Source organism: Gossypium hirsutum, chromosome A05, assembly GCF_007990345.1.
Source record: "Gossypium hirsutum isolate 1008001.06 chromosome A05, Gossypium_hirsutum_v2.1, whole genome shotgun sequence".
NCBI lineage: Eukaryota > Viridiplantae > Streptophyta > Magnoliopsida > Malvales > Malvaceae > Gossypium > Gossypium hirsutum.
Window position 1 is genome coordinate 7044423 of NC_053428.1, and position 14565 is coordinate 7058987.

The window sequence follows — 14565 nt, forward strand, 5'->3', positions numbered from 1 at the left end:
AGCCTATGCTCTTATTAAAAATTATAAAAAAACAATAAATTTTAGAAAAATTATTAAAATTTAATAAAATATAAAAAATTACAATTTATTAAAAATAGAATTTTTTATAAAAAGCGTGAAAAAAAGAGAGTAAAATTTTAAAAAATAATAAAAAATTAACAACCCTTAATTTTTTTCAATTAAAGTCATCACGTGTCGCTATATAAGATGATGTGGCAAAAAATGAAAAAAAAATTATAAAAAAATTATAAAATACTTCTTTTGTACGATATTTTTTTATAATTTTTTACAAAATTTATATTTCTTTATATTTTGTATAATTTTCTTACAACTTTATAAAATTTTATAATTTTTTTATATTTCTATATATTTTATAATTTTTTATGATTTTTATAAAATTTTACAATTTACATATATATTTTTTCTATTTGAATTTTTATTAAAATTTAATAAGAGTTGTAGTTTTTATTGATTTTAATTTTTTAAAATTTTTAATAAAAGTAGTGGTTTAATTACTTTTGAAAAAGTTAGAGAGTTTTTTTAATGCATTTTGAAAGTTCAAGTACCCAATTGAATGAAAAAAGAGTAGAGGTTTAATTACTTTTTTTTGAAAAGGTTTAAGAGACATTTTAATGTATTTTGAAAGTTTCTAAATAAGTGTAAAAAAAAAGTAGAGATTTAAAAATATTTTTTAAAAAAGTTTGAGGGTTTTTTACATCATTAAACTTTTTAAAATTTATTTAAAATATTAAATTTTATACTAAATAATATTTTTATTTAATTTTTACAATTTAGTTGAAAATTGCGATATCGTATCAATTGAATTAATCGCAATTAAATGTTAAATGTAACAAAAACAATACAAAATATATTTAGTTTGGAATAAGTCTAAAACCGAGTGTAGACAACCGTAGCCCTTCACTATTTTATCTCTCCAAAACCAGTGAAGTAAGTGGAAAGCAAACCTTCTCTCAGATTTCCATATTACTACGACAACCACTATTGCTTTCTATCTAATCCAAAATAAATAAAATTTAAAAATATATTGTTATATACTTATAAACTATTAAATTTTAAAAAAATTGACAGAAAAATAAAAAAAATAATAGAGGTGAAAGGTATTATTTAGGTGAATAAATAATTTTTAAATTTATGGAGTGTGGTAGTTCTTCTGGTTGGTGATTGATTGTTCTTTATTGTTCCATTAATCTTTTTTTTTCCTTTTTGAAAAGGGAAAAACCCTAAGCCTAAAGGCTGGTTTATTATTTGCCCTAAGCTTTTGGATCTTGCCTCGATTCGAGTTAACTTCTCGATCTATTGTGTTGACTCAATGTCCAACATCGAGTGAATCGCTGAGAAGTTGAAATGCGGAGGAATTTTTTTTGGGTACTTTGTTTTTTGGTTGATTGTATATTTCAATGTTAATCTGCGAAAATGTCGGCTTCGTTAGCGGCATTCGAGCGGCCCAGAGGGGGAGCCTCAAACACGGTAACATATTTTCTACTCTTTTTTCTTTTATTTTTTAGTTTATTTTTTGTTTTTGTTTCTGCGAAAATGGAATGTGAATAAAAAGGAAGTTTTGGGGATCTCTATTGTTTTGTGCTTTTTTTTTTGGATTGATAATGATGTTATAGGTAATGAACTTTTGATTAAGGGTTTACATTACTATTTTTGGTAGAAGTTATTTTATTTTTTCAGATTTTTAAATTGAACTTCAGTTCAGCTGTTTTTTAGTAATATTAATATCATTCAATTTGAAAGAAGGAAACGCGTTTAAGAGAATTGCTGTAGCCAGAATTTCGAAAACTTGAAATACATAGGTTAATAACGTTGTTCTGATCATATGAGAGGTCACTGGAAGCATTTAAAATTTTACTAGAGATTTTAATTGTGAAATTTCTATGTAAATAGCTAAACTAAAATTTGTGTTTTCCTTGTTTCAATATATAACTTTTTTTTAGCTTACGAATTTTGTACCCTTACAAAAATTATAACGGCATGCATGACTCAAATCCTTTCTTCCCATCTCCTTAATTGGGCTTGGACGATCATGCAACATCAGCTTTTTGTTGTGTTACAAAGAGAATTTGTCATACTATTGAGTATATATTTAGTGACTTAAAAAGCATGGTGTAAAATTAAATGAAATCAAGATGGGTAGATCACATGAGATAAGGAAAAAAAAATTGTGGAGGAAGATAGGAAATTTGGCCAATATATGTTTTTGAAATATATGAATTTGCACTTCATTCCATTCCCACTGCTACATTTCTTTTGAGAGATGTAAAGTGTAATATCTTCTTCCACTGTGTCTTAGAGATATCAGTGTCTTACGGATTTTGAATGCCTCAAATTATTGTCCACAATGTAATATATTTTCCAAGCTGCTTTGTATGACATTGAATTGATTTCCTTTCTGTAGTCACATCTTAATATCAGCTGGTAAATCCATGTGTTGGCACAACTATAAGGTAGTTTATAATTCTTGAGAAAAACAACCTTGTCCATTAGCAATAATCATTGTCTAATCAATTCAATCTGTAGTTTCTCATTTTTGAGAGATTAGCATAGGATTAGCTGATAGTGTAACATTAAAATTTTGAGTTTTAGACTTACCTCCAATGCTGCACGTGTTGTATCTGCTCCCTTGAATTGATTAAAATCTCTTTCTGCAAGAGTATAATTAGTTTTATAATAGACATTTGGTTTTTGTTTTTGGTGATTGACATGTGAAGTTTCACAGGTTTTCAAGAGTGGCCCTCTTTTCATATCCTCAAAAGGTTTGTAAAGTTTTTCATCGCTGTCTCCTTCACCATCTTTAAATTCTTTTCATGATTATAACTTGCATCAAAAGTTTACCATGTCCATATCTTGTACATGTATAAGTAATAGTTATATCTATTTATTTTAATTATTGAAGGAATAATTGTCTTTATTTATAAAGATAAGGAAAAGCAAGTTGTTTATTTGGGACGCACATATTTGTATGTCTGTCTTCTTGGTAAACCATGTTCGAGTGTTTGTTCTTCTTTAGTGGTAGTATCAGTATTAATTTTGCACAATGCATTCTTGAAGTGAAGAATCTTGTTTTTACTCCATTATCTTTAAATTTCGGAGGACATCCATCTTTCATATTAATATTTGTTAAAATTGAGATCTGCATTAATTTTTTCCGATACACTTTTAACCGCCTATTCTGATGTCTGGGTCCTGCTTTTATGATTATGTTTATTCTTTGATTCAGATATCAAAATAGTTTGTCTAAAATTATTTTATAAGTTTGTGTTGAACTTCTGCAGGGATCGGTTGGAAGTCTTGGAAGAAGAGATGGTTTATCCTTACACGCACTTCCCTGGTGTTCTTCAAAAGTGATCCTGTTAGTGCTTACCACTGTTTCCATAATTTTAGTAAATTATAATATGGCTTATAATTTCCCTAATTTTCTGTTCTACTGATTTTTAATTTCTACATACTGCCAATACATGCTAGTGTTAAGGATCTGTTGTCTGATCATTAAGTTCATAGTTGTGTGATGTTTATTGGTGCTGTATCATATTCAATATTTTAGTTGTTTCTTTCCCTCACTTTTTATGCATATGCACACATCATGTCTTTTCAATGTTTCACCTGTTGGAATGGTTTAATGGCATATTTTAAATCATTCAGGATTTTGTACATGTAATACGGAGATTTGGATATGATTGATTGTATGTAACACCGTGCGATACAGTTATTTTAGATTTTCTCACTTCTTGATGTGCTATGCTATAAAAGAGAGAAGGACAATCTGATCATTGCCTTCTAATGTTTCGAATGTTCATTAAAAGTTTGCTTTCATGAGTTAATTGAAACAAATCATGAGTTAATTGAAACAAATGCTTATTGCTTTAATTTTCTTGCAGAGTGCCCTACCACAAAGAGGTGGTGAAGTTAATTTGACTTTGGGGGGTATTGACCTGAACAATTCCGGAAGGTGTGGATAATCATTGTATATTTTCTATTATGGTTTGTCACAAATGTCTTGCTTATAGTTCCTCTTGTTTGCAGTGTTGTTGTTAGAGAAGATAAAAAGTTGCTGACTGTGTTGTTTCCTGATGGGCGTGATGGACGGGCTTTCACTCTTAAGGTGTATCATGTGTAATTGACTATTGTTTCGGCTATTATTTTAGGTATTTGTTTCTCTGGACATATTTGAATTCAAGATGCTAATACCTTGTTACTTGCTAAATTCAGGCAGAGACATCAGAGGATTTGTATGAGTGGAAGACAGCTCTAGAACATGCCCTTACACAAGCACCAAGTGCTGCACTTGTCATGGGACACAATGGGATTTTCCGAAGTGACACAACTGATACAATTGAAGGGTCATTCCATCAATGTTTGTTCCCCGTAGTTTCTTCTTAAATTTATTTGATGTTCATCATTCCTTTTTGACCTATTCTTCTGCATTTCTTTTACTTATTTTTGTTAGATTTTTGCATTCTTCTTAGGGAGAGACAAACGCACTGCTAAATCATTGGTTGTTGGAAGACCAATTTTGCTTGCGCTTGAAGATATTGACGGGACCCCATCATTCCTAGAGAAAGCTCTGCGATTTCTTGAGAAGTTTGGTAAATGATGATTTTAAATTGATTATTACTTTTGTTACTTGAGCTGTTTTTTCCACTGATGGAAAGTGAAGTTTTTCTCATGGACAGTTGTCTAGAAAAGTGTATTCTTAATCTTTGGAATTGGTTTTTTTAAGCATCCAGAGGTTATATTCTTGTGATCTTAACATTAGGGAAGCTGCCTGACCATCCATTTTGTTAGCGCTTAGGAGTACAAGCTTTATGTAGTAAAACTGTATGCTTCTGTAAGTATTTGTGTTATTTATGTTTTCTCTTTGCATGCTATTAGATTGCAAATAGTCTGAAAGAAGTGGTTGTGTGGCTTTGGGCTGTCACCCATGCATGCACAAATAATCAGATTGCAATTCCTGTAAAATCGGTGTTGCTTTAAGCGAAATTACTTAGGAGTAAAATGAAACTGGCAATATAAATCCTTTTTACTCCTTTTTCTTTTCCCACTTGGCTGCTGATTTTTTATTTTGTGTAACATGGGGTCCTAGGCCTCCCCGTGCGTTGAAAATTAAGATCCTTTAGCAGTTTGCTTTTTCAGTTGTAATGCGAAATTTTGATGAACTTAGGGGAAAGTTATGCACAAACATCCTTTTGATAATTTATTAATTTTTACCTCATTCTATGTTAGATTTTCTGAGCTGTCATCTTGGAAGAACAAACTGGGAAATTTCTGAAACAAGTTGCATTTTTTCCTTCAAGTTAGAGTAGTCAGGATTTGTATTTAAACTTCATGAGCTGGTTGAGCTTGTTAAACTTAGTACTAGCGGAAGAACAAACTGGGAAATTTCTTGCTTCTTTATTACTATTTTCTTTTCACTTATAATATTGTTTCTGCAACAGGAACTAAAGTTGAGGGAATTCTGCGTCAGTCTGCAGATGTTGAGGAGGTTGATCGCAGAGTTCAAGAATATGAACAGGGTATCTCTTCATTTCAAATTGATTGTTGTTTTAGCACATCTGCATATTTGTATATCTGGGTCTCAATTATTCAAATGCTGTCTTACATGTCATCTTTTCATAACATAGGCAAGACTGAATTTGGTTCTGATGAGGATGCTCATGTTGTGGGAGACTGTGTAAAGGTAGCATTGTCAGTCATTATATCATTTATTATCAGATTCATGTTCATATTCCTTAGTCATGAAAGTTGTTTGATCCACAGCATGTTCTAAGGGAGCTACCCTCATCCCCAGTTCCTGCATCCTGCTGTACTGCATTGTTGGAGGCTTACAGTATGTTGAACTCTTTGCTTTCTTATTTCCACGTTTTCTCTGAATGTGGGCTTTTTTTAAAACAAATTTTATAAATACCTTCTTAAGATGTGTGTATTCTTGGGGCAAAATTTGGTGCATTATATGTATAGTTAAAGCAAAAAGTACAATCTTGGCTTATGAAGTTATGATGCTTCACGTGCTCGCTTTACCCTGTACCTATGAGTTATTGCGTGCTGAGTTGATATATTGACATGCTAGCCTAGAGTGAATAGCATTCACACTGTCACTCTCTAATTCTTTTTTTGTGCATGAAATGATTGGACTTGAATGAACAAGCTTCTATGCTTTTGAACTTTAAGAAATATAATTTTTCATCAGCTTTTTATGGTTTCTGTTTGATTCCAGTCTGGTGCAACTGGTACATCTTTTCGGGGTGCACTTGTGCAGCTGCTATACTGTATAATATATCATATTCATTATGTTAAGCATAAAGTTCTGTCCCCATAGTTCTTTGATTCTTTTGTTTCTTCATAATTGTATTAGAGGAAACATCTCTGTAATAATTAATACTGTTACTTTCTGTTTTCATTGGATAAGAAATTGATCGGAAGGAAGCTCGGATAAGTGCAATGTGCTCTGCGATATTTGAGACATTTCCTGAACCAAACCGTCGCCTGTTACAAAGGTACATCTCCCTGTCACTTTCTAACATTACATGTTATTACTTTTTCCCACATATTTGCTTCTGTTGAGCTTTATGGTGTTCCTGTGATTAAAAGTTCTTATGATTGAGTTTTTAATTTTTTTGAAAACTATGCATTTTATAAAATAAATATTTGTTTTTGTTATTTATTTATTTGATAATGTGAACACTGCATGAATTGTAGTCATCTTGTTGACATGAGACATGAGAGATGAATGCAGAAAAGATTATTTTCCTGATCTCACTTTCTTTGATAAGAAAGTATGGCATTTACGGTGGCAGTGGATTGATTGAAGTATTTTCAGTTTCCCCAACATTTTAGTAATATATTTATATTTCTGAAGTTGTTAACTTGATATGCATCATTTTGTAGGATTCTGAAGATGATGCATACAATCTCATCCCATTCTAATGAGAATCGAATGACTCCATCTGCTGTAGCTGCTTGCATGGCCCCCTTGCTTTTACGCCCTTTATTAGCTGGTGAATGTGAGTTGGAGGATGACTTTGATGCTACTGGTGATAATTCTGCGCAGCTTCTTGCTGCTGCAAATGCTGCTAATAATGCTCAAGCCATCATTGCAACCCTTTTGGAGGAGTATGAGAATATTTTTGATGTAAGATGCTACCAGCTTCATTGTTGTTTAATATGGGATATCAATCTAAATGCTTTATGATTTCTTATGCTGAGTGAAATTATACGATTTGAATGAGTTTAGTAATAGTAACAAGCTAGTACAACCGCAGTAAATGTGATGGCAATGTCATTTCATGAATTATTATTTGATCCAAACTTGTGTGATCCTTGTTTCTTATGATTGCTAAAATTTCTTTCTCATCATTATAGTTTTAAATATTGTTAACCTTTGCAATAAACCTGTACACTAGAGCTCCTTTCATATGGCCTATTTGTGTGATTATTTTTGTTGTTTCAGGATGAAAATCTACAAAGATGTTCTATATCAGCTGATTCTCGGGTTGACAATAGTGGTAGTGAAGATTCGAGTGATGATGAAAATCCAGATATGAAAGACAATGGCTACCATGATGCAGAAAATGAAGCCAGTCCGGACACAGATGAAGATCCTTCACGTGTTCTCAGTGGGAAATTAAGTGAAAGCAGTGGTTATGTGGGCAGTGATCTCTATGACTGCAAGGTTCCTTTTATCCCCTTTCTCTAAAATAAAAACATAAGGATTATACATCAATGGCTGCACACTTGAATTGTCAACCGGTTAGGGGCCTGGCCCGCTGGGCATGGAAATGACTCTTTAGTCCCAATTCTGGCCTGAGGATATTGTTATTTTTTTATATTAACAAATGAAGTTCTTTAATTTAAAATACGAATGGCTGGTTGCTGGGCCATGTCAGACCTTGCTAAGGTTTAGCTCAAGTTTTCATTATGTCAGCTTGACCCATCCCATGGAAACCTTTGCACAAACATGCAATGACTTACAGGAGAACTATTATGATGTTGCAATGATCAATGTTAAGAAATGATATCTGGATATCTTGGATGCGGAAAGTAGTTAAGAATTATTTGATGTGTTGGACTTGGGAAGTTGATGGGTTTCATACGCAAATATTGATTCTTTTGAGATTCTCTTTCATGCCATACAAGCAAGAAGTATCTGGGCTTGTGATTATCCATGAAGATGTGGAAGTGCTTCTATTCATAGAATTTGAGTGATTTCATCTGGAGTGTGTAGTTTTTAGATGGCTTCATTTGATGATAATTTCAAAGAGGATAAATTGAAAATCCATGAAGATATGGAAGGGCTTACTATTCATAGAATTCGAGTGATTTCAGCTGGAGTGTGTAGTTTTTAAATGGCTTTATCATCTCTATGTCATGAAAAACAGTGAGGTTTAATTAGTAGAACTTCAGCGTAAATAATTTCATAACGTAAACTGTATTAATCATGTTTTGTTGCCTTAAGAAGGAAAAAGAGTTTGTAAAATCTTATGTATCGGAAAGCCTTTCCGTTTTTGTGTTATAGGTTGTTGGAGAACTTGAGTGTTAATCCCTTAACTAATCCATTTTCTGTGTACAGGCATTTGGGGATGATGGTTCAGATGTTGTGTCCCCTAGAAACAATAATACTCAGGCTGAGAGTTCAAGCTTATCTGCAGATCCATTGCAGATGAGAGATCCTGACCCTCAACTTGAGGAACATGGCAGGCAAGATAAAGGAAATGAAAATCCAATTAATGAGATAGATGTTCCAAGTGTGTTACCTACTGGTGAATCTTACCGATCAATGGGTGAGATTCTGTCTTCAATGCATCCTAGCCATCCTGTATCAGTGCCTGGACTTGAATCTTCTACTGAGAAGCCAGTTGGTAAAGCTAGAGGCTCCAGTATTAACGCAAAGAGATCTACATTTTGGGGAAGAAGCAATGTGAGTTACCGTTTTATGATGCATTATGTAATTGCAAGGATCTCTCAATTACATGCACTAGACATGTCACGTTTATTCAAGCACTTTCTGAATTGATTCTAATATGGTTGATTAACGTAGGTAAGATCTATGTCTTCATAAACTTTCCTACGAAGGAGATGAGAAAAAATTTTCTTTGAAGCAGTCTTAAGAAAAACGCTTTATTGTTCTTGTATCATTGCTTTGTGCTCCATTGCTGCATTCTAGGATTTTCCATCACACAAGTCATGGTTTAGTTTCTTTCATTTTCTTTTATCGTTTTTTATAAACCCTGCTTACAGAGGTTAACAAACAAACATGCACCTACAACTTCAAGGCCATAAGTATTCCATCATTCAATAGATAAAGCTCCAAACTATCCAGACATTGCATTTATTGTCTCAGAATGTGTGGGTCATTTAGCTTCAACACATAATGAAGGAGACAAGAAAAACTTATTTTTGAAGTAGTGTTTTATTGTTCTAGTTTCATTGCTTTGTGTTTCAGTGCCACATTCTAGGATTTCCATCACATGACACACAATTTATTTTCTTTCTTTTTCTTTTATTGTTTTTGACAAACCCTGCATGCAAAGCTTAACAAACAAACATAGCGCTTACAATGTCGAGGCCATAATTATTCCATCATTCAATAGATAAAGCTCCAAACCATCCAGACATTGCGTTTATTGTTCTCGTTTAATGTTGTTCACTGGTTTCTTTCATGTAAAAATGTGCTCTTAGCGGATTCTTTGGGCCCTGGACTTATTTGGAAGGCTGCTCGTTTTCATGGAATCAAATAGCATAAATGATTGCTGCATCAGCTAGCAAAGAAATGTTAATGAAAATCCTCTCTTTTCTTAGAAATTGTATTTGAATGACTTGCATATCTGACTCTTTTGGGTCTGGACTTATTTGGAAGGCTGCTCATTTTCATTCACTCAAATAGCAAATATTACTGCTGCATCAACTAGCAAAGAAATGTTAATGAAAATCCTCTCTTAGAAATTTATAATTTACATATATGACTTGGTTTTGATAATTTGCAATCTTTTATTTGGACTATATAACAGAACAAGCCTATTTCTACAAACTATTACTGTGCTTCTCGGTAAAGCATATGTGCATCTTGAATGTTGTACCTTATTTTGCTGGTGGATGTATATGTGCTCTGGTTTCATGCGGAAATGCAATGAGATGCTTTACTTATTTTTACAGTTTCTGTTGACAGAGGAAGACCATACTCACTTGAATCTTCATTTGCTTTGTCATACAGGCCAGAAAGACACCATCAATGGAATCTGTTGATTCTTCTGGTGAAGAAGAGTAAGTTACTCATTACATTTATAGCTTTCTGCTTTATTATTTGGATTTCTTTTAACTAGTATCTCTGCATTTGAAAACTTACTCAGGCTTTGTGTTTTTGCAATTCTTGCTTAGCACAAGCATGAATCTTAGTCCATCTTAAAATCTGCCTACTACTTTTAACTTGATAGTGTTGCATGATGCCATTTTGTTAAAACAGTGTGCAGTTGAGTTCTTATATTGAAATTGTCTAAAAATATCTTACATCTGATGTATTTGGTGTTTTTTCTTCTAGGCTTGCTATACAGAGGCTTGAAATCACTAAGAATGATCTTCAACATCGTATTGCAAAAGAGGTAAGCACTACCTTTTTGAAATCATAATATGCTTGACCAGAGAAATAGATTTTGTCTCCACTGACAGATTGCTTATTATTTTTGTAGGCTAGAGGAAATGCAATCTTACAAGCTAGCTTGGAAAGAAGAAAACAAGCATTGCATGAACGTCGCTTGGCACTTGAGCAAGATGTATTTCTTTCTTACCTATTTTTATTCCTTAGATATTAGTATTACATGTTCGGCAAGGAATTGAGTCTTAGAAATTTCTTGTTTGTGATCATTTTGGATTAGTACTATGTGCTTTACTTAGGCCCATTTCTATATATTTCTTGTTTGCTTTAGTGAGGAATTAGTTCTATATATTTTGCCTTATTCTAATTATTCTATTGGAGGAGGTCTTAAAATTTTCTGGATACTAACAACACAACAGGCTCATGAAGTTGCAAATTTCTTCAGTTGTTCCTTACATACATCCAATAAAAAATGCCTTTGGCAAGTGAGGGTTTTTGAACTGATAAAAGCTGCTTAGAAGATTGGATGAAAATCACTCTGCAGATGGTCATGCTAGGTGGTTTTGTGGCTTGCATTTACCTAAAAATAGTTATACTTTGAATTTATTTTCTGCAACTATGCATGCACAGAACAATTATGAGGGTAATAGTTTGGATACTGTTTGAACTAAAAGTATTGTGCAGAATCTGTAACTGTGAACAAACATCAATCTTCTTTCTTTCCAAGAAATGATTTTTCTTGAAAATTATGTTCCTAAATTTGTGTTCCTACTTACCTGTAAATTACTATGTAGGTCTGTAGATTGCAAGAGCAGCTGCAAGCTGAAAGGGATCTTAGAGCTGCCCTTGAAGTTGGATTGAGCATGTCAGCAGGACAATTTCCTAACTCCCGCGGAATAGATTCCAAGGTTGGTACTGATTTCAAGAGAATTGTTCTTTTTTATAAATTTAGCATTCCTCATTCTTATAACTTAAATTGATGTAAAGACGAGGGCTGAGCTTGAGGAGATTGCTCTTGCCGAAGCTGATGTGGCTAGATTGAAGCAGAAAGTTGCAGAACTCCACCAGCAGCTGAATCAGCAACGGCAGCATCATTATGGTTCCATATCTGATGCATGTGACCATTACCAACATGTCCAAAATCATAATTCTCAACAGTGAGTTATTGGAATCTTTCTGTTCATTTGATTCCTAAGCTTTCTCTGCCTAAACTTACTAGCATTGCATGGCAGATTCATGAGGTTATAATGATTGATATCTAGGAACCAATTGAAGTACATATTTCAGTACTGGATTAAGATTTCAAATTTCCTATCACCTGACTTGTTTCCAAATGTTAGTTCCTTGCATTAGGAGTTATCTTTCGAGCTACCTCTTGAGGATCTGAAACCCAACATATAATTTTAGTCAAGGTCTTTTTGAAGTTCTTTGGCTGTCAAGGTGAATTCAAGCCCTTAAGAAGATGGACTTCTTATGTATCTTGAAAAATAGACTTTCTTATAGGCAGATCTTGTTGAGTGTAGTGTGGGAGGAGAGCCATCTTTATACTAGCTAATTACTGATTAGGCTTGGTTTGATGTTTGGAAGGGATGTGGGTTACTACCAGATGTTTTTAGAAAAAAACAACCAAATCTCGGAGAGGAAGAAATCTTTTACTGGATGGGTATGAATGGTTTTTTTTGTTTTTTGTTTTGAAGTGGTAGTTATTACATCTAATATGGTGATTTTGAAGGGTTTCTACTGATTGATGATTTAGATATTGTTTTTATCATTTTTTATGAACTTTTTACTAGGCACTGTAGAACTACCCAAAATGGTAAACAGTATATGCTTATAATATTTGTCTGCTGAAGAGTTGAAACTCAATAATCTTAGTATGAGTTCTTTTCCTTGTGCTTAAAATGTGTATATTTCTGTAGGAGGTTTCTTCAGCAAGATTTTGATACAACCCTTGCTTTTGTTAATCATGAAAGGAAACAAAGAACAGAGTTGAAACTCAATAATTTTATTATTGAGTTCTTTTCCTTGTGCTTAAAATGTGTATATTTTTGTAGGAGATTTCTTCAGCAAGATTTTGATACAACCCTTGCTTTTGTTAATCATGAACGGAAACAAAGAACAGAGGTACGTCTTCATTATGTTTTTGGAAAAAACCTATGCGTCTTGGTTGATTGAAATGAAATTTCATTGAGGATAAATTCTAAGAATTAGATCATGCTGGCTTTCATCATTTTACTATTTTGTTTCTCGTAGTATTAATATAAATCAGCCTAGCCCAGCCGTTTGACCTAGTTTAATTGGGACATTGAAGGCTGTTTGTCCTTTTATATTCTTCTTGGACATGAAAACGATCATAATGTTTGTTTGTCATTATTGTTGGAATGTTGATGAGCCAATACTGCTGAATTATATATGTGTTTGTTCATGAGTACCTGTGTTTCACCTTACAGAGGATACCTTTTTGTAGGAGAATATAGTTAGGGCTGTAATCAGCAAACCTGAGCTCTAATAACGTGAAGCTTGAGCTCAACATGAAACTTAGCTCAAGCTTGGGATAAATCAAAATATTCAAGCTTGCTTGATTACTCAATTTACATGCTCGTGCTCGAATTAAGCTTTTTAGTGTAAAAATTTCTTGTGCTATTTTTCCCCCTTGACCAAACTTTGTTTCATTAAGGTTATACTTATTTTCAAGTAGTAAGCCCTTTGCTCTGGAGATGTTTTCTCTGCATGTAAAATTGACTGATGCTTGTCCAACTTATGTTTGCCATGGATTAAGGAGTTTTATTGGTGATGACAATGAAAGTTAACTGATGATGAGCACAGAACGGTGTTAGTACTTTTAATTTTTCCGCATCAGTACCTGTGCTATGATTTCCTTTGAACTTGCTATGTTTTTCTATCTCCATGTCTTCTTGGTCGTTCTACTTCTATCACTTTAAATATATATTGATGTTCGGTCCTCATTTTATCCACTCTAAATGTGCATTTTAAAAACTGTTTGCAGGAGAGTTTGCTAGGGCCAGACTGGAGGAATGTAAAAGGACAGGAATTGGCAGTTGGAAACAGCAGCAAGCAGCCTACACGAAAGCAATTTATGGAGTTGACAAGCTTGAGTGACTCAAAAAGTACTGAGCTGTCCGTAAATATGTCTATGGATGAGGTTACTTCTGCCTCTGTCCCATCCACTTCAAGAGCAGCAGAGGTAACACTGACTGTTTGCTTGTTTCTATTCTGTAGGTGACATATTTTTGCCTACTTTTAAAATTTGACCATTGGAAAACTAGTATCAGAATCTAATCATACGAACAATCTGGCTTATACCTGATCAACTATTGTATAGAATAGTTAGTAGATACTGAATCTGCTATGATTTGCAGGTGATTGATTATACAAGACATCCGTCAGCAGCTTCATCGGCTCTGGTAGAATTAACAACACGTCTCGACTTTTTCAAGGAAAGGCGTTCCCAACTGATAGAACAGCTTCACAATCTTGATCTGAACTATGGAACATCCTCTCAGGAATTTTTATACAAACCATCATCATCACCCCCTTGGAACTAACCAGTGAATCTGGAGGAGCAATGTTGTCTCGTGTTGTTGTACATCCTAATTTGTTGCATGTAATCTCATTTCTTATCTTTTACTCTCTTTTTTTCCCTTTGGTTTGTGAAGGTGATCGGAGTTGTAATCAGAATGTTTTAAATTTTTTATGGGACATTGTAAAGAAAACCAGTAACATTGTGGATAGCATATGGAGCTTAGGAGGTATGCATGTATGTATGTATCTGAACGAATATCTTTGAAGATAAAACGTTTTTCCCATTTTGAGCGCTATTTTGTATTATCATTAGAGACTGCTAACATGCATACGAAGTGGCTGAGCCTATGTCAACTCACCGTCTCGCGGCTTTCATTGGTAGAATTTTATCTGGTCATAGAATCAGCTCTTAT

The 14565-nt window shown here is 33.4% G+C and overlaps 1 protein-coding gene across 2 annotated transcripts; it reads left to right on the forward strand.

Moving 5' to 3' along the window:
- The first annotated feature begins 947 nt into the window (after positions 1-947).
- LOC107959273 (rho GTPase-activating protein 7) lies at positions 948-14436 on the forward strand. 2 transcript variants are annotated; one of them, XM_016895278.2, is made up of 22 exons: positions 948-1488; positions 2744-2780; positions 3300-3376; positions 3903-3973; positions 4048-4126; positions 4234-4378; positions 4491-4610; positions 5460-5537; positions 5646-5701; positions 5782-5851; positions 6431-6518; positions 6910-7153; positions 7472-7693; positions 8591-8938; positions 10232-10281; positions 10556-10616; positions 10704-10787; positions 11404-11517; positions 11597-11766; positions 12664-12733; positions 13617-13814; positions 13990-14436. In XM_016895278.2, exons 1-22 carry the CDS (start codon positions 1435-1437, stop codon positions 14173-14175), a joined length of 2622 nt encoding a protein of 873 aa, XP_016750767.2. In that variant the 5' UTR covers positions 948-1434; the 3' UTR covers positions 14176-14436. The 2 variants fall into 2 exon arrangements, with proteins under 2 accessions (XP_016750767.2, XP_016750768.2); XM_016895279.2 differs by lacking the exon at positions 12664-12733 and adding an exon at positions 12529-12598 and having other exon boundaries at positions 959-1488.
- Positions 14437-14565: the final 129 nt, after the last annotated feature.

Excerpts from the sequence above, each read along its gene's own strand:
- LOC107959273 (XM_016895278.2), top strand. The coding sequence starts at position 1,435 with ATGTCGGCTTCGTTAGCGGCATTCGAGCGGCCCAGAGGGGGAGCCTCA. Across the intron at positions 1,489-2,743 it reads GAGGGGGAGCCTCAAACACG|GTTTTCAAGAGTGGCCCTCT; the intron begins GTAACATATTTT and ends GAAGTTTCACAG. Across the intron at positions 3,377-3,902 it reads TGTTCTTCAAAAGTGATCCT|AGTGCCCTACCACAAAGAGG; the intron begins GTTAGTGCTTAC and ends ATTTTCTTGCAG.